General features: G+C 38.1%; 1 protein-coding gene across 7 annotated transcripts in view; it reads right to left on the bottom strand.

The window, feature by feature from the left end:
• The window catches only part of LOC309962872 (nuclear body protein SP140-like protein), an 84,558-nt gene that overhangs the window by 8,870 nt on the left and 51,045 nt on the right, over positions 1–24,643 (bottom strand). For 5 of the 7 annotated variants that reach the window (XM_082840946.1, XM_082840947.1, XM_082840948.1 and 2 more), the window contains 9 exons: positions 20,355–20,441; positions 20,023–20,139; positions 19,199–19,252; positions 9,573–9,638; positions 7,857–7,937; positions 4,724–4,798; positions 3,352–3,456; positions 1,322–1,464; positions 117–164 (listed from right to left, as the gene is read on the bottom strand). In XM_082840946.1, the coding sequence (XP_082697072.1) occupies positions 117–164; positions 1,322–1,464; positions 3,352–3,456; positions 4,724–4,798; positions 7,857–7,937; positions 9,573–9,638; positions 19,199–19,252; positions 20,023–20,139; positions 20,355–20,441 (776 nt within the window). The remainder of the gene's footprint in view (positions 1–116; positions 165–1,321; positions 1,465–3,351; positions 3,457–4,723; positions 4,799–7,856; positions 7,938–9,572; positions 9,639–19,198; positions 19,253–20,022; positions 20,140–20,354; positions 20,442–24,643) is intronic. The other 2 variants (XM_082840951.1, XM_082840952.1) reach the window with 1 other exon arrangement.

The raw sequence follows: 24,643 nt of genomic DNA, 5'->3' as shown, positions 1-24,643 counted from the left end.
GTGGGGTTGGAGGAAGTTTAATAATAATTACCCAGTTGAGAAACCACAGAATAATACACAGTGCATGAAAAATCAGTTACGTAATGAGAACTTGTAGAAAGTTATGCAATAATCACCTTTCTCATCCTGCCATATTTCCTTGGAGGGTTATGGAGAAATCTTTTCTGAAAGATAAAAGGATCTAAGTATATGGTTGGCCTGTGAGTCTCGCATTTTGAACCTCCTCCCAAATATTTCTACTGGATGTCCCACTGTCAGCCCAAAGCCAAGGTGTCTAAATGAGAAATCATCTCGCTCTCCTCACTTGTACTTCTTCTAGAATTCAATCAGTGGTAGCTTAAAAATCATCTTTAGAACTTTTTTTTCCTCCTGTGCTTTTTCCCTAACTTTAAGAGGTTTTCCTTCATAATCTCTTTGACACCTCTCACCTCCTCTCCATTTCCACCAGTGTCACCCAAGCTTGAGTCCCTCTACCAGGGCTAGTCAATCAACACACACTTATCCCATGCCTATTTGGTGCCAGACATTGTGGCCAATCTTGGGCACACAAAGATGGACAAACCCAAGAGGGGTCTAGAGAGAAAAAGGGGATGCATGGAAGGATGAGAATAAATCAGTATAAGAAAGGCCTTAGTAATGGGCTCAAGAAGCCTAGGGAAGGGATGGTCAGGGTCAGGTCAGGCAGGGAATAGTCAGGGGAAAATGGCATTGGAGCTGAGCATTGCATGTTGAGTGTAGGTTTCTTCGGCTGAAAGACACTGAAGTCATTTCAAGGCCCCATGGCCACCTAAAACACTATTTTAAATATGTCATTTCACACCTCAGAAGACTTCACTGATTTTGCATTATCTATATTGTGAGTTTAAACATATTAGCCTGGCATTAAATCCCTCCACAAACAGCTCTAGTTGATGGGTTATGCCTTATCACATACAATATGTCTACCTCAACCATGGTTCTGGTTTTCGTGCCATTCTTTGTCTGGAGTAACTTCTTCCTACTTGGTTGATTGTAAACTGTCTTCTTCTTTCAGTGCATAAAGCTGTCCTCACGCACCTGAGTCAGAATGACCTTTCCTTCCTCCAAGCTCCTGCATCCATCCTGACGGAGCCCCTTTTACAACAGTGATGTGCTGCATTGTACTGAGGTTAGGAATGTGGAACACCTCTCCCCAGGTGAGAGGATAAACTCAGAGGCATCTGGGCTTTAGCTATAACTCATCTGGGCTTTAGCCATAACAAATATTTGGTGAGCAAATAGTGACCTTATTCTTGGGGCACAGCAAGGAAAGTCACGTCTCCCATCCCTGTCACTGGAATACCTCGATCAGCCAACGTAGGGGCCTCCCACCGCAGCGAACACTTATCTTCCAGTTCTTGGATCTTTCGTGGCCTCCTCTGATTTCAAATTCCCTGGGGCTGAACCAGTCTCCATCCTCACTCTGTATACACTTCACCCAAACTCCTGTAAGACCAGGGTAAGTTAATCTTTAGCCCTTTTTGTTTTCAGATGGTGGGCTCCCAACACACTGGATCTGGACCTACCCAATTTGGTCTCAAGATCTAAAACAGGAGAGTCTAGCCTCCCCTTTCAGGCTTCAGAATCCCCAAACCTAGCCTTTAAGTCCCCTCAAAGGATATTTACTGCTTTGTGGCAACATTTCTTTAACCAATGTGCAACAACAACAACAAAATGATAATTACCATCAAAATCAACCTTTTAAAAGTATGTCAAAATCACCTACGAAGGAAAAGGAAGTGATTTTGAAGAGTGAGACCATTTCAATTTGCTAGGGATAGAGAACAAGTCAGAATCTCCTATGGACTTTGGGGAACCTCGGGTTGGGACTAAGATCTCCAATGGGGGCTCTGCGGCTCAGAACGGCACCACAGCAGCATCTGTGCCCTTTATTACACTTTTCATCCAGTTTAATGGCATTATTGAGCAGAGATTTTCCCATCCCTGAAATCATGGATAGCTGATATTAAAAATAATTGTGAAATGTTATCCAATGGAAAATTTAAGTTATGTATAAAAGATAATCATATGCTTAACATCACTAGTCATTAGAGAAATGCAAGTCAAACCCACAATGAGATACCATTTCACACCCACTAAGATGGCCATCATAGAAAAGTCAGACAATAACAAGTGTTGGCAAGGAAGTAGAGAAATGGGAGCCCCCATACACTGTTGGTGGGAATATAAAACAGTACAGCCACTGTGGAAAACATTTTGGTGTTTCCTCAGTAGGTTAAACATGGAATCATCATATGAACCAGCAATTCCACTCCTAGGTATATACCCAAAAGAATTAAAAACATATGTTCACACAAAAACTTGTACATGAATGTTCAAAACAGCATTATTCATAATAGTGAAAGAGTGGAAACAATCCAAACTGATGAAAAGATAAACAAAATATGGTATATACATACCATGGAATATTGTATTATTGGGCAATAAGAAGGAATGAAGTACTAATACATACTATTATATGGATGAAGCTTGAAAACATAATCTTAAGTGAGACAGCCAGTCCCAAGAGGGCACATATTATATGATTCCATTTAAATGAAATACCTAGAATAGGCCAATTTATGGAGCAGAAAATAGATTAGTGGAGAGAAAATAGCCCAGTTTAGGGCTGGGTGGTGGAGTGGGGTTAGGTGGCAATGGGCATTGATTGCTAATAGACATGGAGTTTCCTTTAGTGAAAAAATATTCTGACAAAAATATTCTAAAATTAGATTGTGGTGATGGCTGTACCATCTTGTGAATATACAAATAAAACTCAACATTGAGTCGTACACTCTCAGTGGTGACTTGTGTCTCGGTTAAGCTGTTTATATATTTTACCTCAATTATGTACATTAATTCCTCGCAGCTACACCACGAAGCAGGTTTTTAATGATTTCTTTTTTAGATAAAGAATTTCAGGGTCAGAAAGGTCCCATTCTCTACTCGGCTGAATCAGTCCCTCTCGGCATAGCTGAGGCTGGGACTCAGGTTGTCTGATTCTGAATTCTGTTCTATCCTTACTACATCAAGCACCTGCCCCGGTGAAAATCATCCAGAGGGAGAGAGGATATGAAGTTGGAGGCTGAGGGCCTCTTCCCTTTTATTTCTGCTTCATTTCTCTTTGGCCTCCCCATGGACACTTTCAGGTGGGAGTAAGCACCTAAAATGTATGATTTCTTAAAGTGTGAAAATAGCAACTTAGGGATCCCTTCCTCCTCTCAAGCCAAACCATTGTCCCAATTCCTTCAACTATGTGTAATTCACATGGATAATTCCATTACTTCTCGTGATCCCTTCAGATAGGAATTGCAAATAGACCATAAAACCCACCTTCTTTCAATTTCTTCTTATGTAACATCCCCTTCACCTTACCACAGGTCACAGGAAGTATCTGAGAGTGAAAATCCACTTTTTGATATCTGCGATTTCTTTGCCCTGAAAGAGAAGATTCCTTCATTGTCTCATTTTCAATTGCGCACGTACTGCTTCTCCCATGCTGAGTTTGTTCCTATAAAGGTATGGAGGAACTTAGAAAGCTTTATTCCATAAATCTCTAGAGTCAAAGTCTTTCTTCCAAGTGGCATTTTTGATACATAACTACAGAATGTCTACCTCTACCTCATCCCTCAAATCTCACACAAAACAGAATGTGTTAACAGAGAAATTGGGCTTCAGTAAAACTGTCTTAGCTCCCAGTCCAGTCAGCCCCACTGATTCTTACGTGACAATGAAACATACAGCTGCATCATGTTCTGAAGGGAACCTCCAGTTATACTATTTCACTGCAGTTAGGTAGCTGGAACAAAGCGAGAGACTGTACTTGCACCTCTCTATTTGAGCGCTGGTTAGTGAGCAGAGAGAGAGAGTAATGATGGGGGAACCTAATGGAGGTGACGTCTGTCTTCTCTTTGTGTTCTCTGCTTTGCTTCACTTCTCCCTCACATCGGCTTTCTCCTTAGCTGAAAGAGGAGTTCAGGAAGCTCTAGGATAATCTGCAAGTTGCATGGTGGGGAGGGCTGCTAGAGACCTGATTCCACAGCAGCAGGGGTGAAAGGTCTTCAAACTAGCTCAAGGAGGATGTGTAACTGATGCTGACTCTCCAGCCAACGTTTTAGAGCTATGACGGGAAGAGGGGGAGCTGTCCGTGGTCCAGTTTTGAGGTAGTAGGCTAGTAGAACTGGGATGAACTGAGAAGGATGGTGTGGGCCTAATTCACTCTCTTGCTTTACAGATGAAGAAATTGAAGCAAAAGCTGTCAAGTGACAGGTCCAAGCCCACACAGTCAGAAGAAGAGAATGACAGACTTCTGACTACCACTCCAGGCCACCCATGGTGTGCAACCTCTGACTCTCTGCGCAGCAGGAAAAGGGTCTGCTAAATAATATGTGGGTTGTATATGTGCCCTTTATATGAAAGCAGACTATTTCCAGACTATTTCAGTTCAGTGAAGACAGCATCACTGTGGTAGCCCCTGGACCCATTGGGTCTGGTTTAGATCTGTCACCAAGTTACTTGTTTGTGGAATTATCTTCTTTTTCTTTCATACACATTTGGAAAATGGACCAAATCATAGACGTTTTCCAACAGTTAGTAAAACTACATAAAGCAATTAGGGAAATGGATTTATCAGTAAAAACACAGAGTAAAGCACAGGAAATTAGCTGCATAATTATTGAGAGTGTATTCCCCTTTTCTTCTTTACCTCTTGACTTAACTTTTTTCTGTGGGGCTCTGTCACTATGAGTTAAGTGGAGTCTCCCTCTGCCTCTCTTTCTCCCTGAGAAAATAGAAAAATAGAATCACAGTCACAGACATGCAGTTGCATTGTGTATATTAGTGCTTTACAGAATTTCCATTGAAATGTAACTTCCCATAAGTCTGTCTAACGCACAAAGAAAAATATATAATGCCTAGTCCTTAAGCACCAAGAATTAGATGGCAAATCTTAGACTCATCTTATATTTTACCTTTCATTGTCCCACATTAGTAAAACAAACAAATAATAGAAATCAGCATTTTATTTATGTCTCAAGCAGCCATGTGTTGAGTGCTTAATAGATGCCAATTGTACATCTACTAATGTACAATTAAAGGAAGTGAGTTAAGGGAAACCCTATGGTGGGCTTCACAGGTGAGACACATGTCCTGCACATCACCTAGAATGAAGTTATTTGTACATTTGTGTTGACAGTTTTAGTAATGTGGCCAAGAGTTTTGTCCACCTGGGTTTAGACAAAGATATTAGAATCGAAGAAACTAACAAGAAGTCTAATCAAGAGAATGGGTAGAACTGAGTCCTCCAAAACCTTGATTTCAAATAGTAATTAAGGACTGACTCAGTAGATGTTGCAGCAGAGGCTGTTCTGCCATTTACAAGTTAATTGACGGTGGATATGCATCTCAGTATGTTTGCTATCATTCACATGTGTTTTATTTTCTAAGGTAGGAAGATAAATTCATTTCCTGTTTTCTGTGTTCAATGCCTACCATCAAATGGCCACCATCTGATGGTGCTGAGTGGGGTAATACAGACCCCAGGAAGAAATATTTTCCAGACTGCTCCTTCCTAACTGCTGCAAACTCCAAGCAGATTATGAGCATATATCAGACCAGCAAAGTAAAAAGGCTCTTTCCTTCAGTCAAACCCAAAACGGACGCATTGGTTGGAAAAATAATCCCATCTTCTGGCCTTTAGACTAAGCAGTTACTGAGAGGGTTTTCATTTCCTCAAGATCAAAATGGCCTCATGGGACAAATGTTGATGACTAGACCTTATCAGAAGATCAAACAAGTCACAACTTTGCAAGTTGTCACCCTGTTGTTATTTAACAAGATAATAGAATCTCAGAGAAGAGGCCTACAGAGATTTCTAAACTTAAGAAATCTTAAGTTTAAGAAATCTTAAAACTTAAAGAAATTTCTAAACGTAAGAAAGTAGAAGACTTGGATAGTATAGCCGTGGGCTAAGGAGAACCACTAACAAGACAGAATTGCAGTTCTTAAAGAGGCAGGTTAATCTTTTGACTCCCTCTCACTTTCTCCCTCTGTAAGGTGGGTTCACTAGGCAATAGCAGGTCACCCAGCCAGGTATGGTTTTCTGAGGCTCTCCGCACCTCCTCTCTCACCCAAGATGCCAAAGTGGTGGAATACTCTAGAAGACCAGGATATTTCTGGTTCTCTTTCTCATTCCTCTCTCCTCTTCTAAAGGTCCATGCTCACAGCCCAGTGAGAAGAGATCCAGACATCTCTTCCTTGCCTCTCCCATATTCCAGTTTGGCTTGGCACTAAAGCTCTGATTACAACCTTGGACAGGCCAGCAAATGCAGAGTTCTTTCTTGCTCTCTGTCTCTATCTGTTGCTTCTGGTTATATCTTTCCTGGGTAGTAGGTATGTTGGATTTACCTTTCATCAAATCTGTTAGGCCTAATATTTGTAGGGAGAAAAAGGAAATACATTGAAGTCCATTCTAGTCTTTGGAGCCTCTAGTAAAAGGAGGTTTGGTGCTTAAAACCCACTAATTCATAATATAGCGCTATTGTATTTTACTTTCAAAACAGATTGGCTGAGCAAGGCAGGATTTAACTATTTCTGTGTCCCCAGGCTCTAGTGCCCATTTAATAACACTGAAACCCCATAACAAACCCTAATAAATACTATGGCAGTCAGATTACAATGTAAGGTTATTTTAAAAAAAATTGTTATGTTTGGTATTAACCTCTAGAAGTAAATATGACAATTTTAAATTTAATACTGTTTTCTCAAAATCTTAGTAGAACTAAGTCCCAGCCGTTGAGAACAATTCACTAAGTGACAAAAAGGGTGACCAACTGCCCCAGTCTGTTCAGGACTAAGGGGTATCCAGGATGCAGGACTTTCAGTGGCAGAACTTGGAAAGTCCTGGGCAAACCGGGTCGAGTTGGTCACCTTACTTCACAGCCTACGTCCAAAGGCAGTGCACCGAACCACCTATGCGACCGTCCAAAGTATTAGTGGAACAGGTCATGGCGGCCCTAGCTCTTCACTCATATCCAGGCTACATTTCTTTCCAAAAAAGTCAAGTTGGTGCCTCTTCCCTCACTGCGGAGTTAATGAAAGCATCTCGTGGAGGAAAGAGCTAGTGTTTGTGCACTTTCCTTATCCAGTGTCATCTCACAGCTGTCCCTGTCAAGTAAGACACTTCCACACTCTTATCTCTCCTCTCTCATCCACTTCCCCAATCCTGAATGGGCTCAAGCCAGCAGCTCTTGAGTGGGAGTAGAGACAAGAGAGAATGAGAGAAGACCCCGATTATGCCACCTCTCCACTGCAGGTGTTCCAGACCAAGCTTGCCCAGGCGGAAGGCAGGGAGGTGCTTTGAATTGGAGAAAATACTTAAGTTTTAATACCAGGCCTGAAAGGACCCCAATAACTGGAAAAAGACTCTTGTTCCTGTGAAAAGGGAACAGAAAAATGCTATGACCTGCCCAAGATAGGAAAAACTCACCTAAAAGGTAGATTTGAAAGGGGAATGAGAGAATGAACTTACTTTCTGTTTACAATTTATAAAAACTAGCCATTTTAATAAACCAATAATATAAGGTAAAGGAATTTTCATGAAAAACAGATAAAACTCAGAGGAAAAAAAAATTAGGTCCTGGGCAGTTAAGAGCTATGATATAAATGCAAACAATTTACAATCCTGGCTCCAAATGGGTTGCTTTCTAAAGATTTCATGGCTCTCAACTTGACTGGTAAGCTTGACTAGTAAAAAATTAACGAAGATCTGTGTTCCTCAAAACTTTAGCAAAATTTCTATTGACCCCAGGGCAAAATAGAAGTGGCACAAACAATCTTACTCCTGATTTTGGCAGGGTCCTGCAGATGCCTTTTCACCTTCTTTCCACTCGAGGCCAGTTGGCCAGCAGCGTTGCTGTTGTCTAGGGGTAGGCAGGGGAAAAGATAGAGTTATGCAAACAGCAGCTGACATGTGAAACGAAAAGCAAGCGAGGAATTTTATGAGAGAGTATAATATAGTGGAAATAAAACATCAACTACGAGCCAGAAACCCAGGAAAATCCACTTAAACCTCTGTCCCTGTCTCTTCCTCCATAACATAGACCTACTATTGTTGTTCTATATTATCACAGAACATCAAGTGTTAAAGTTTTTTGAAAGTGCTTTATAAGCTGTGTATTACAAAGGACAATACCATAATTTATGGCTGTTTAATTGTAAAAATACATAAGAAATGTATCAATCTACCTCTGAACATGTGTTGAAAAGAGTTCAATTCAGAAGTATCAAAAAAAAAAAAAAAGCAAGTGAGGGAATATGGGTTTGAATTCTGAACCCCCCCCTGCACTATACACCTAGACAAGAAAGAAAGTTATGGCAAGGGATCTCAAGCAGGTGTCCAGAGCATTCTCTACTTACGAGGGACCACTTTTAAAGTACATACAAAATTTCATTATACTTTGGAAAAAAGTAGTTTAGAATTTATGTATGGACACACAGACCTAAATGAAAATGTCATAATGATTAAATACAAATATTTAGTGTTTTGAAAATAAGCATTCTTAAAATGGATGCAACCACTTTTTTCTTTCTTCCTGAACAATATTATACACATTCACTAATAGCGCAGCCATGTAAATTGGCAAGAATGTAAGATATATAGATTAGTGAAAATTAATAAATTTTAATTGGACTCTAAAATCTTGTATAGATCTAGTGATTCAAAATCGGAAATCATGTGGAAAATGAAGTCTAGCCCTCATTGTCTAGAGAAAAGTTGTTCCTTAAACCACTACTAAAATGAACAAGATTTCAGGGGTCTGATTAGAAGTAATATATACACGTTATTGGAAACTCAGAAAATAAAAATTGCATGAAACATCACCATCTGGAGATAGCCACAATTAACTTGTCAGACTTTTCTTTTGCATATTTTACTGTTTAAATGACACTTTTCCATTACAATAGTTGAACATGTTTAATATTTTGAGTATATACACATACCTTTAAAAAACACAAATAAAAATGTAAACATCACCTATATTCCAATGACCAAATTCAACTACTGCATATAGTTTTATGGATGTACTGACATTGATTTTCCTATATATCTGTATCTATGTCTCCCTCTATATATAGATTGATAAATATGTATAAATAAGGATTTATAGAGATATAAAAACAAATAATGCTTATATATATATTTTCTTTAACACACACATACACGCACACACATACACATACAGTCTGCTTTATTCATTTAGCCTTTAGAACATCTCTCCAAATCAATGTTTCCTGACCTAGGAAAGAAGCCACATATTGAGGATGGCAGTGTCTTGTTAGCATTTAGCTCTGGACTATTACACACGTGAGATATAAACCATTTTGTTGAAGCCACTGTATTTTTGGGCTTCTTTATTAAAGTGTCTTGGCCTATATCCTGACTGACATAGTAGCTAGGAAACTATTATTGTCCTCAAGAGACTGCAGGCTGCAAGAAGACAATAAGCAGTGCCTTATAAACTGAACAGGTGTGACTACTTCACTTTGCTGCTTACCTTTTTGAGGTATTTTTCTCTGATGTTTCATTTTTACTCTTGACCAGGAATGCCCTTTCTTTTTTTCTTAAAAAAAACATAATAAAGTTAATTACTTAGAGCTGTAAATATAATTCTCAAAGCCTTATATATCAGTAGTTTTCAAGTATTTTTTTCAGACCTTAGTTCACAAGAATGGGGCAAATTTCTTAACTACCAGTGTAGCAGTGTGAGGTTGATTTTGAGCTATATTTTACCCTGCGTAGATTTGGAGACTATAGGAGATGACTTTCTCTTGAACAAATATCAATTTGTTCCCTTTTCAAGTGTTCTTATGTAAATTCAAATGTTCTGAATTTGGGAGGCATTCTCAACTTTAATATGGAGAACTGCCATTAAATAATCTCTGTATTCTTGCAGTTGTAACACAAATCTTCTCACTTATGTTTAATATAGTGCCTGAAATTCCCAGAGGACTTAAGGAAACAGAGTGGATTTTGTGTTGTGTTTTGCTTTCTTGTGTGTGATATGAAGATGTGTGAATGTGCGAAGACCACTGGTGCTGGGTAAGTAGCTCAGTGCTGACTTACAAGGCAGGAAGGGTCAAAAAGCCTTGCTCTTCAAATGGAAATGCTATATTCAAGAATGCTGGATCTACCATATGATCCAGCAACCCCGCTCCTGGGCATATACCCAGAAAAGATGAAGACTCTAATTCAAAAAGATACATGCACCCCAGGGTTCATAGCAGCACTGTTTACAGTAGTCAAGACATGAAAGCAACCTAAGTGTGCATCTAGATAAAGATGTGGTATATGTATACAATGGAATATTACTCATACATGAAAAAGAACAAAATGACATTTGGCAGCAACATGGATGGACCTAGAGATTATCATATTAAGTGAAGTAAGTCAGAGAAACACAGATATCATGTGATATCACTTATATGTGGAATCTAAAAAAATGATACAAATGAACTTATTTACAACACAGAACTAGACTCACAGACATAGAAAACAAACTTACGGTTACCAGAGGGAAAAGGAGTACGGAGGGACAAACTAGGAGTATGGGATTAACAGTTACTACTATATACAAAATAGATAAATAACAAGTTATATTCACTGTATAGCACAGGGAACTATACTCAATATCTTGTAATAACCTATAATAGAAAAGAATCTGAAAAAAATATATAACTGAATCACTTTGCTGTACACCTGAAACTAATACTATATTGTAAATTAATTAATTCAATTTAAAAAGAAAAGAAAAAAAGAGAATGCAGCGACTGCCCCAGTGGCACCTTGGCTTTCTATTCTACTTCACAGCCTGAAGCAAATGTCAGCCTCACTGAGGTCTTCAATTCACCAAGATTCCCCAGAGGCCTGGGCCTGGTGCACTGATGCTTGGCTAAGCTGACAGCCAAAGTCCACTGGGCCACTGTGGCTGTTTGGCCTCAGAGCCAGCTTGGCAGAACCAAAGCCGATGTGGTCACTCCTCTGGTTGGCGGAAGTCAGATGACTGGGCTTTTGCACATAAGCTACATGCTTGGTCGTTCATGTGGAAAACTACAGACTGGCAGAGTAGGGACACTGATCTATGGGGCAGTGATTGTGGAAATGAACCGTGGTGCTGATTGACCAGTCTGGGCCCCTCATGGGAATGCCCAGGTGCCTGGTCTTTACTGACGGAGGCTGACATCATGATTCTGACGCAGGGGTTATGGCTGATCGCCAGGCTCATGACTCCTGCTAGAAGCTGGCCCATTTGTCCCACGTGGGGGGAGCCACACTGCAAGGGGCTTTGCCTCTACCTGCTCCTGCCTGACCAGGCTTCAAGATGCTCTTGGGGTTCTGGGCGGTGCCGCAACATGGTCTATACTTCTGCTTACAGACCAGCTGACTCTGGCCATACCATCGTGACCCTAGAAAGTCACAGGTATCTTGAGCCTGGCTGCCCAGACCACCACAGTCTGACAGTGATGTGCCCTTTAACAAAAGAGCTCTTCACAATGCACTGACTATCTGGCCCACAACCCTCATCTCCTGTCCATACACCTCTGTAAGGCTCTTTGGTTACTGAAGGCAGCTGTCTCCAGAAAGGGATCAGCTCCTTCCCGGATAATGATCAGGACAAAAGCGGTGAGGGGTTAATAGTATTACATAGGCCAATTCTGAAAATCCAGGATTCTGTTTGAACATTCCTGGGAATGATGCCTCATTCTTTCCCCAACCAGCCTGGAAGGCACAGCCTTGGAGGGCCTAAGGGATTCAGATTTAATTCTGGTTATTTTATGAAAGTGCCTTTGCCCCACTTGTATCTGACTATTCTGAATGAAAGGTCTGAGTGGGAATAAGAAATGATTGGGAAAGAAATATGAAGTCCCAGCCACTGGCATGTTATACACATATTTTGCAGCAGTGAAGGAAGAAGAAAACTCCAGGCATCTGAGGAGGGAATCCCATAAGCTCTAGAAGGTACAGGGGATGGAGGTACATTAATAATATCTATCTTTCAGAACTTCTCTGAATCCTTCTTCCAGAAGGAAAATGCTTGGTACAGCTCTCCCACTACAAAGATGTGGAATCTACTATTCACCAGATACAAGAAAAGGAGCTGGTCCCAGCGTCTGCATATCCCATGCAGAGTCCCTCCAGACATCACCCCCACCCCCATTCTCAGCCATTCTATGGTGGGGGGTGAAGAATGAACACCATCTGGTTGGTGTCATGGACAAAGAGGACAGATCAGATGGACTGTCCTCAGGAAGTGTCTGCCCTCCAAATCAAGGACTAGACGCAATGAACAGAACTGGGAACTTTAAGGCTTACAGTTGGCCAGGGGCCCACCCTGGAGATACTGTCCACCTTCCCCCTGGCCGATGTATGTCCCATTAGGGTACCTCAACCACTGTAAATGTTTCCCTTCCAGAGGCACCATGTATGCCCTTGGGATTGTACTTCTTGTGTGAAAGCCAGGCATTCACCTGCCTCTCTCATGCAAACGTGGAGAATTACACCTTAGGGGTGGTCATTAGAGACCTAAGGCATTTATGGTTTATGAAATTCGTTAAATGCAGCAGGAAATAAATTGAATGGACTTTGGCCTAGCCTACATTGGTTGGATTAATCAGGGTGGCTGGTGGAACGGTATCTTCATGGGGAAATTTGCCAGAATCTGATGTGTGATGTGAATTTGTTGGGGGGGGGAGGGTGGTTCTGTGGCATTTCCACATGGCTAAGAGTATCTTTTCAAGGATGTTTGAAAAGCTAACAGCTTTGGAAGCTAGAGATAGTGTCACCTTCCAGGTCAGAGGGCAGATTTGTTTCATGACCAATATAAAATAGAGAATGTCTCCCTCCTTAGAAATATTCCAGAATAGTAAAATTTTCTTAAATTCCAGCTAATGCCTCCCTCATGGATAAGTTTTGTGCAGGTTTGCTAGTAACCCCCTTCTAAGACTGGGGGTGTTCCTCAACTTGGGCAGCTTGTGTGTGCCATATTACTAACCCCTATGTGGGTTTAAGGAGACAAAAAAACTGATGCACCTAGCCTATATCTCAGCAATTTCATTTATAGGAATTTATACAAGAGGTATAAAGGCATAGAGCCACAGAAAAGTTTCTACAAGAATGTTCATTGCAGCTTTTTCATATTAGCCCAAAACTGGAAACACTTGCGGTGTCAATAAATAGAAGAAAGTATACACAAAATATGGTATAGTCCATACAACGTAACCTATTTTGTAACAAAATAGTACAAACTACTGATATATTCAAAAATATGGATAAATATCAAAAACATTATGCTGAGTGGAATAAACCTTACACCAAAAGAGAACATGCTCTAAAATCATATATAAAGTTTTATACCAAGCCAAATTAAGTTATCATGAAAAAAAATAAGAATAGTGGTTGCCACTGATGAGTGAGGGATAAGGATATACCAGAAAGGGCATAAGTGCTTCCACGATGATGGTCATGTTCTGTATCCTGATAAGGATTTGGATTACATGGGAGAATACATTTATTAAAACTCATCAATGGTACACTTAGTATTTGTACATTTCATTATAAACTTTATCTTGCAAACAAGTATTGAACTCTAGTTAATGATGTACATGGCTGAAGTATTTGGGGAGAAGTATACTGACGTCTGCAACTTTGAAATGTTTCAAACTTGAAGATGGGTTAGTGGATATATAGAGAAATGGATAGATGGAAAGAAATCTGATAAAGCAAGAATAGTACAATGTTAATTGTGAAACTATGTTAAAGTATTCTGGTGTTTACTGTAAAATTCTCCCCAGTTTTCTCTAAATTTAAATTTTCCATGATTCAGTGTTGGAGAAAGAGCTTTTAGAGAGAAAGGACAGATTATTTACCAAGAAATGACAATCACAATAAAAGAGGAATTTGCATCAGTCAGTCACAAAACAGATTCTAGAAGACAATGTAGTAAACACTTTACTAATGAAAAATAAAAGTCAACCTAGAAATTTTAACCTTGGGTCTATCAAAAAAAAGACAAATTTGCACATACAACACTTGAAAAATTTACCACTTAGAGACCACTCAATAAAAGAACCAAAGGATTTAATTCAGCTAGACAAAAAGCAAAATCAAAGAAAAGAAACAATGATGAGTACATAAAATGATTTTTAAAAATTTTAATTTAAGTAAATATCAACTGCAAAAATCATAATATTAATAGTTTCAAAATTGTAATTAAAAGAAAATAAAATGTTAAACAATAGCTAAATGGTAGAGATGGATGGTCAACCTGTAGTGAATCCATGCTAAGATCCTTATCATCTTTGGGGATTGGGGCATGGTTCAAAAGATTACAGAAATTTATCTCTAATCGCCAAACCAGCAGGGAAAAAAGGTAGAATACAGAATTCTATCTCAGCCCATTTGAAAGTAGGAAAGGACACAAAAACACAGAAAAATAAAGATGAACAGTGATATAGAATCTATAAGTCCACATATATTAGGAATCAGAATAAATGTAAACAAATAAAATTTAACTATTAAAAGATGAGGATTATCAGAGAAGTTTAGAAAAAGCTAAGTGTTGTTACATGAGGCCTAAAACAAAGCTGCAAAAGAGGGCTTAATGCAAAGGGAGTCAAAACCCTCAAAAACATAAAAGTTCACGGAACACTATCAGCACCCTGAAAAAGAGATGTAAGATCAAAAGCATTCATAGGGATAAAGAGGAACACTGCATAATAATAAAAGGGAAAAATCCACTCAGTTATACCGTCATGAATAGCCTCAACGTATTTAAAGTAACACAACAGAGTAGTGAGGAGGCAAATACACAACCATGTGGGAGAACTTACCACATCTAAATAGAAACCTGATAGAAAGAATATAAGCTACTTTAGAAGATTTAGAAGAACCAAACAACAAAGTTGTGCTTGATAAAGACTGTTTATGGGGAGAGGCCAGATCCCAAGAAGTAGTTCAATGCACACTATTTTTAAGTGGCACAGAACATTCACAAATACTGACGTAAATTAGGATGCAAAGGAACTTTCAACAAATTTTAAAGAACTGACGAGGTCAGTTTGTTAAAACTCATCCAATCATACCTTAACAGTGATGAGTGCTATTATAGAAAATTATAGCTCAATAAAGCTGACAAGGAAAGTAAAAATGTGCAAGATCTATTTAAAAAACTAAAACTTTGTTGAAGAACGTAAAATGTGATCTGAATAAATGAGTAGTTCATTCTCCATGTAAAACCCTCATTTCTACCCAAATTTATCTCCAAATTGAATGTATTTTCAAAGTTCCAGTGCAGTTGGGGAGCTATTAAGAGGAAATCTTGATTGATTCTAAAATTCATGCACAGTGAGGGAGCCAGAATTACTGAAATTCTGAAACCTCCTTTTCTCTTGCTTCTCATTATATTTTTTTACTTTGTTTCTTTGTTAAAAAAAAAGTATATCAAGTGGGAATAGAAAATTTTACTTTAAAGCACTGTAGTTAAACCGACTTGATAACATGGTATTGTGAAGCAATTATATTCCAACAAAGATCTATTTAAAAAAATAAAATAAACTGACCAGCATTTCAGAGTAGAGTCAGACACAGATCTGTGAATACAGGAAAAGGCACAAGAGGGCATTAAAATCATGAAGAAAAAAATGTTGGTGTTCATAGGCACATGAAAAGATGTTCAACATCGCTAATCATCAGGGAAATGAAAATCAAAACCACAATGAGATATCACCTCACATCTGTCAGAATGACTATCATCAAAAAGAATACAAACAGCAAAATTGGAAAGAACGTAGAGAAAAGGGAACCCTCCTACCCTGTTGGTGGGAATGTAAGTTGATGCAGCCACTGTGGAAAAAAGTTTGGGGGTTTCTAAAAAAACTAAAAATAGAATTATCATATGGCCCAGCAATCCCACTCCTGGGCATATAGCCATAGAACACAAAAACACTAATTTGAAAAGATACATGTATCCCAATATTCACAGCAGCATTATTTACACTGCCAAGATATGGAAGCAACCTAAGTGTCCTTCAACAGATGAATGGAAAAAGAAGATGTGGTGTATATATATACTATGGAATACTACTCAGCCATAAAAAGAATGTATTTGCAGCAATATGGATGGATTTGGAGGGAATTATGCTAAGTGAAATAAGTCAGACAGAGAAAGGCAAATACTGTATTATATAACTTATATTTGGAACCTAAAAAAACACAACAAAGTAGTTGAATATAACAAAAAGAAGCAGACACAGATATAGAGAACAAACTAGTGGTTACTAGTGGGGAGAAGGAAGAGGGGAGGGGAATATAGGGATGGGAATTAAGAGGTACAAACTATTAGGTATAAAACAAGCTACAAGAATATATTGTACATCATGGGGAATATAGCAAATATTTTATAATAACTATGAATGGAATATAACCTTTAAAAACTGAATCACTATATTGTACACCTGTAACATATAATATTGTACATCAACTATACTTCAATTTAAAAAAAAGTGTTGGTGTTATTCCTTGTAATTACTATCTCACATCATACACAAAGAAGTGAATCCTATGTGAATAATAGCTTTAAGCATTTAAAAGCACTAAGTACTTCAAATATTCTAGAAGCAAATATAAATATTTTAAAAATCTTGAGATGGAAAATATCTTTGTACATTATAAACAAAACCTAGAAGCCATAAAGGAAAACCTTGATAGATCTTACTACATAAAATTTTCAAATTTCTCTAGAACAAAATATGCTATAAACAAGCCTAAGAGAATAACATCAAATGAGACAAAATAGTAACCACATACATAGGCAAAATTTTATATATATATATATATATATATATATATATGTATATATTCTGATGCTTCTTCAGCATGGTTAAAAAAAAAAAGATAGCAATACTGGGCAAGGCTTACACGCCAGCCATTTTTATTTATTTATTTATTTTCATCAGCCATTTTTAGAAAAAGGAACACAAACAACCAATAACAAATGAAAAGTGCTTGACCACAACAAAAATGAGAGCAATGCAAATTAAAGCAGAATGAAATGAAACTTTTTACAATTAAGTTTGGCAAAATGTTAAATGTTTATAATGTCTGTGCATGATATACTGCTTTAAACTAAGGGAAATGTAACAATAAGAATAGATTTATGATATAATGTGTTAGTATATGATGTACATGTGTTAATACATGCATAGAAAAATCTAGAAAGATATACATCAATCAAAATTTACAAAGAGCATATATTTTAAAATTTTAAAAACAACAAAATTTTTGAAAAAATATAAGTCTCACTGAGCTAAAATCAAAGAATCCAGAGAGCTCTGTTCCTTTCTGGAAGCCGTAGGGGATAATTCATTTCTTTACCTTTTCCAGCTTCTGAAGGCTGCCCACATTTCTTGGCTCATTGCTCCCTGCCTTCATCTTCAAAGCCAGCCACATTGTCTCTCTCTGATCATTATTCTATAGTCACATATCCCTCTCTCCATAGAAGGAAAGGTTTTCTGATTTTAAGGACCCCTGTGATTTGATGGGGGCCACCCAGATAATCTAGAAAAACCTGCAAATCTCAAAACCCTTAACTTAATCACACCATCAAAGTCTCTTTTGCCAGGTGAAGTAACAGATTACAGGTTCCAGGGACTAGAAAAAGGACATCTCTGTTTCTGTTGGTATAAAGTTTTCAAGAATCTTATCAATCTCTGATGTATGTCATGGGGATCTCCTCCATTAGACAACAGTCTCTTCTACAGATCTTTCCTGTATACTCACATATCTATTTTTCACTTCTGCTGAGATGGTTGAAGGTATCTATGGGTCACAAACTTAACCTCTTCAAAGAACATTTTATATGACTGAATACCCTGAATTTTCACTACTTCTGGGGCATTAGCAAAAAGTTATACAGCCACACTCTGGGTTGTCACTGCAGAGCACATTTTCCTGACAATGACGCTCCTGATATGAGCATCTTTTGCAATCTGAATAGGCTAAGAATTTTCCAAATCATCAAGTTCTTATTCCTTTTATTTAGCAGTTCTTCCCTTGACTTATCTCTTTCATCTCACAGTTTACTCTAAGCAGCAACACGAAACCAGCTGCACCTTTATCATAGTACTTAGAAATCTCCTTAGCTATATATCCAGAAAATTCTGCTTTCTGCATAACTGCAGGATAGAATTTCACTGAGCTTTCTGCCACTATATAATAAGGATCCCCTTTCCTTTAATTTCCAAACACATGTTCCTTATTTCCTTCAGTGACACCTTTAAACTAACAGTGGTTTCATGACAATTTACACATTCTCTAATATGATATAGGTTTTCTCTACCATGTTCTTCACTTCTAAGTCCTCACAAGCAGAGTCTTCAGCACCACCTTTCTACTAACAAACTGCTCAAGGCAATCTAGACATTCTCTATCATTCTACTTAAAGTTCTTCTTATAACCCAATTTCCCTCCGGCCATTGCCCAATTCCAAAGCCACTTCCACATTTTCAGGAATGCATTATAGCTGCACCCCACTTCCAATGACCAAAAATTCTGTATTACTCTTTTATTGCTGCCATAACAAATGACCTCAAATTTAGTGACTTAAAACACTTTATTGTCTTACACTTGTGTCGGTTAGAAGTCTGACAAGGGTCTCTCTGGGCTAAAATCAAGGTTTCAGTAGGCCTTCATTCCTGTCTGGAGGCTATAGAGGAAAATCTATTTCTTTTACTTTCCCAGCGTCTAGGAGCCACCCATATTCCTTTTTCCTCCCCTTCATCTGCAAAGCCAGCAATATTGCATCTCTCTGTGACTATCTTCCATAATTGCTTCTACCTCTCTTCGCAGCCAGACACACTTCTTCATTTTTTAAGGCCCATTTGATGATATTGGATGCACCACAATAATCCAGGATAATCGCCCCTTTCAAGGTCCCTATCTTAATTATATCTGTAAAATCCCTTTTGCCATGTAAGAGAACAGATTACAGGTTCCAGAGATTAGGATATAGACATCTTTATGGGGCTGTCATATTATTAATATTTATTATTATAAATTATAATAATGAAACTGGCCTTAAAAACTCATTTTAATACCAAAAGCAAGTAAAATTGTATATACTCTTACTTCTTTTCCTCTTGGGTTTTCCCAAAGTAGAGTTGTTTCCAAGATCCACAGTATCTAGAAAAAACAGGTGGTGAGGAAACAAAAATGAATAAATAAAAGTTATAAATCTTAGGATGATTCATACTGCAAAAGGCTTGAATTTATAAAGATGTTTGGGTTATCATCTGTCTCTTCCTTCTAAAGGAACTAAACCTACTGAATTGAGAAGTGAGAGTCCAGGATGAGTCCTGGGTCTTCCTTTATTTCTTAATGGGACTTTGAAAAACGTTCTTCAATACCTATGTACTTCAGTTTACTCAGGGATATCTGTCTAGTTCTTAAGACTTAATAGGATCACTATATAAACAAGTGACATGCTGGAGAACATCTATCAAAAATATGTGCTGGGTTAAGAATAGTTGATCTGAAGTCTCTTCTCCTGACAATTAAGTGACAGGACTAGTTATCTTTTGAGAACTTTCTAAGGTTGTGACAAAATGACACTATTATATACTAGTGGACATACACTTGACTTTCTTGGGTGACAGGGATAGAAAACATTGTAAATCACAAGGCTTTATTAGTAATATACTGATGTAATAAACAATATACTGCCATTTTGAAAAGTGTATTTCTACTACATCATCCATATATAATCAACATGGGCCATCCCTTAGACACAATTTTATAATGATCTCTTGCTTCCCTGCTATTCCCAAAAGGATCAGGTCAAGCAAATGCAGAGATCAGGATACTGGGATGGATTGGATCACCTGCCACCACCCAACCTGCGTCTGTGTTACCAGTGGAGCCACCCCCATCTCACCACACTCAGGTGTCCTTACCCATCATGTCACTAGCTTCTTTACTTTCAGTACTTCCTTCTGGACCTCCTGGCACATCTTTTGAGAAACATATAACACAGGAACACTTCTCATTTCCAAATGTTGGTGGCTCTGCTCCTGGGGCAAAATTGTGAATTATGAAGACTTTTCATGTCCCTAGTGATCCTCTTTTCTGAACCCTTGTTGATCCCACTTTTTCTACCTCTTGCTCTGAAATCTTTCATTTATCCTCCCTACACCTGACTCTTCCTTTAAGTCTCCACTTTCCCCTTTCTCATCCTTTTCTCTTTACCAGAACTTAGTTTCTGCTTTTTTTCTTAATGCATAGTTACCTTGTCCATTATAAGATGGTGGGCTAGAAGTTAGCTCCTCAGAATCTCCTTCTGTATTCATCTGAAGAGCTTCTAGTTTGCCAGATACTAAAGAGACACAGGAAAATTACCATCCACAGATCCTGAGAAAGTGATTAGGGAAGAGTTCCTGGGGCTCTCATAATGCACACTAATATTCTGAACTATAATGAACTGCTTTCTAGCTCCAGTGCTGGACACCCCATGCCAAACAACTAGCAAGACAGGAACACAACCCCACTGACTAGCAGAGAGGCTGCCTAAAATCTTACTAAGTTCACAGACATCCCAAAACACACCACCAGACACGGCTCTGCCCACCAGAAAGACAAGATGCAGCCCCACCCACTAGAACACAGGCACAAGTCCCCTCCACCAGGAAGCCTACACAGACCCCTGAACCAACCTGTCCCCACTGGGGACAGACACCAAAAACAATGGGAACTACGAACCTGCAGCCTGTGAAAAGGAGACCCCAAGCACAGTAAGTTAAACAAAATGAGAAGACAGAGAAACACACAGCAGATGAAGGAGCAAGGTAAAAACCCACCAGACCAAAAAAATGAAGAGGAAATAGGCAATCTACCTGAAAAAGAATTCATAGTAATGAATGATCCAAAATCTTGGAACTAAAGATGATCCAAAATCTTGGAAAAGATGATCCAAAACCTTGGAAATAGAATGGAGGAAATACAAGATACACTTAACAAGGACCAAGAAGAACTAAAGAGCAAACAAACAATGATGAACAACAAAATAAATGAAATTTAAAATTCTCTAGAAGCAATCAATAGAATAACTGAGGCAGAAGAATGGATAAGTGACCTGGAAGATAAAACAGTGGAAATAACTACCACAGAGCGGAATAAAGACAAAAGAATGAAAAGAACTGAGGACAGTCTCAGAGACCTCTGGGACAATGTTAAACATGCCAACATTTGAATTATAGGGGTCTCAGAAGAAGAAGAGAAAAAGAAAGGGACTGAGAAAGTATTTGAAGAGATTATAGTTGAAAACTTCCCTAACATGGGAAAGGAAAGAGTCAATCATGTCCAGGAAGCACAGAGAGTCCCATACAGCATAAATCCAAGGAGAAACATGCCAAGACACATATTAATCAAACAATCAAAAATTAAATACAAAGAAAAAATATTAAAAGCAGAAAGGGAAAAACAACAAATAACATACAAGGGAATCCCCATAAGGTTGACAGCTGATCTTTCAGCAGAAACTCTGCAAGCCAGAAGGGAGTGGCAGGACATATTTAAAGTGATGAAGGAGAAAAACCTACAACCAAGATTACTCTACTCAGCAAGGGTCTCATTCAGATTCAATGGAGAAATTAAAACCTTTACAGACAAGCAAAAGCTAAGAGAATTCAGCACCACCAAACCAGCTTTACAACAAATGCTAAAGGAACTTCTCTAGGCAGGAAACACAAGAGAAGGAAAAGACCTACAAAAACAAACCCAAAACAATGAAGAAAATGGTAATAGGAACATACATATCGATAATTACCTTAAATGTAAATGGATTAAATGCTCCAACCAAAAGACATAGACTGGCTGAATGGATACAAAAACAAGACCCATATATATGCTGTCTACAAGAGGCCCACTTCAGACCTAGGGACACATACAGACTGAAAGTGAGGGGATGGAAAAAGATATTCCATGCAAATGGAAATCAAAAGAAAGCTGGTGTAGCAATTCTCATATCAGACAAAATAGACTTTAAGATAAAGACTATTACAAGAGACAAAGAAGGACACTATATAATGATCAAGGGATCAATCCAAGAAGAAGATATAACAATTGTAAATATTTACACACCCAACATAGGAGCACTGCAATAGATAAGGAAAATGCTAACAGCCATAAAAGGGGAAATCAACAGTAACACAATAATAGCAGGGGACTTTAACAGCCCACTTTCACCAATGGACAGATCATCCAAAGTGAAAATAAATAAGGAAACACAAGCTTTACATGACACATTAAACAAGATGGACTTAATTGATATTTATAGGAAATTTCATCCAAAAACAACAGAATACACTTACTTCTCAAGTGCTCGTGGGACATTCTCCAGGATAGATCATATCCTGGGACACAAGTCAAGCCTTGGTAAATTTTAGAAAATTGAAATCGTATCAAGTATCTTTTATGACCACAGCGCTATGAGACTAGATATCAATTACAGGAAAAAAACTGTAAAAAAACCAGACACATGGAGGCTAAACAATATACTACTAAATAACCAAGAGATCACTGAAGAAATCAAAGAGGAAATCAAAAAATACCTAGAAACAAATGACAATGAAAACACGATGATCCAAAACCTATGGGATGCAGCAAAAGCACTTCTAAGAGGGAAGTTTATAGCAGTACTATCCTACCCCAAGAAATAAGGAAAATCTCAAATAAACAACCTAACCATACACCTAAAGCAATTAGAGAAAGAAGAACAAAAAAACACCCAAAGTTAGCAGAAGGAAAGAAATCATAAAAATCAGATCAGAAATAAATGAAAAAGAAATGAAGGAAACAATAGCAAAGATCAATAAAACTAAAAGATGGCTCTTTGAGAAGATAAACACAATTGATAAACCATTAGCCAGACTCATCTAGAAAAAAAGGGAGAAGACTCAAATCAACAGAATTAGAAATGAAAAACGAGAAGTAACAACTGACACTGCAGAAATACAAAGGATCATGAGAGATTACTACAAGCAACTATATGCCAATAAAATGGAAAACCTGGAAGAAAGGGACAAATTTTTAGAAAAGCACTACCTTCTGAGACTGAACAAGGAAGAAATAGAAAATATAAACAGACCAATCACAAGTACTGAAATTGAAATTGTGATTAAAAATCTTCCAACAAACAAAAGCCCAGGACCAGATGGTTTCACAGGCAAGTTTTATCAAACATTTAGAGAAGAGCTAACACCCATCTTTCTCAAACTCTCCCAAAATATAGCAGAGGGAGGAATACTCCCAAACTCATTGCACGAGGCCACCACCACCCTGATACCAAAACCAGACAAAGATGTCACAAGGATAGAAAACTAGAGGCCAATATTACTGATGAACACAGATGCAAAAATCCTCAACAAAATACTAGCAAACAGAATCCAACAGCACATTAAAAGGATCATACATCATGATCAAGTGGGGTTTATCCCAGGAATGCAAGGATTCTTCAATATATGCAAAACAATCAATGTGATACACCATATTAACAAATTGAAGGATAAAAACCACATGATAATCTTAATAGATGCAGAAAAAGCTTTTGAAAAATTTCAACACCCATTTATGATAAAAAACCGACCAGAAAGTAGGCATAGAGGGAACTTACCTCAACATAATAAAGGCCATATATGACAAACCCACAGCCAACATCGTTCTCAATGGTGAAAAACTGAAGCCATCTCCTCTAAGATCAGGAACAAGACAAGGGTGCCCACTATCACCATTACTATTCAACATAGTTTTGGAAGTTTTAGCCACAGTAATCACAGAAGAAAAAGAAATAAAAGGAATCCAAATCAGAAAAGAAGAAGTAAAACTCTCACTGTTTGCAGATGACATGATACTATACATAGAGAATCCTAAAGATGCTATCAGAAAACTACTAGAGCTAATCAATGTATTTGGTAAAGTTGCAGGATACAAAATTAATGCACAGAAATCTCTTGCATTCCTATACACTAATGATGAAAAACCTGAAAGAGAAATTGAGGAAACACTCCCATTTACCACTGTGACAAAAAGAAGAAAATACGTAGGAATAAATCTACCTAAGGAGACGAAAGACCTGTATGCAGAAAACTATAAGACACTGATGAAAGAAATTAAAGATGATACAAATAGATAGAGAGGTATACCACGTTCTTGGATTGAAAGAATCAACATTGTGAAAATGACAATACAACCCAAAGCAATCTACAGATTCAATGCAATCCCTATCAAACTACCAATGGCATTTTTCACAGAACTAGAACAAAAAATTTCACAATTTGTATGGAAACACAAAAGACCTCGAATAGGCAATCTTGAGAAAGAAAAACAGAGCTGGAGGAATCAGGCTCCCTGACTTCAGACTATACTACAAAGCCACAATAATCAAGACAGTATGGTACTGGCACAAAAACAGAAATCCAGATCAATGGAACAGGATAGAAAGCCCAGAGATAAACCCATGCACATATGGTCACCTTATTTTTGATAAAGGAGGCAAGAATATACAATGGAGAGAAGACAGCC

Source organism: Leucopleurus acutus (genome assembly GCF_964270905.1).
Source record: "Leucopleurus acutus genome assembly, chromosome: 6".
Taxonomy (NCBI): Eukaryota; Metazoa; Chordata; class Mammalia; order Artiodactyla; family Delphinidae; genus Leucopleurus; species Leucopleurus acutus.
Note: the sequence above shows the minus strand (reverse complement) of the source record. Positions and strands in the feature narration are given on the sequence as shown.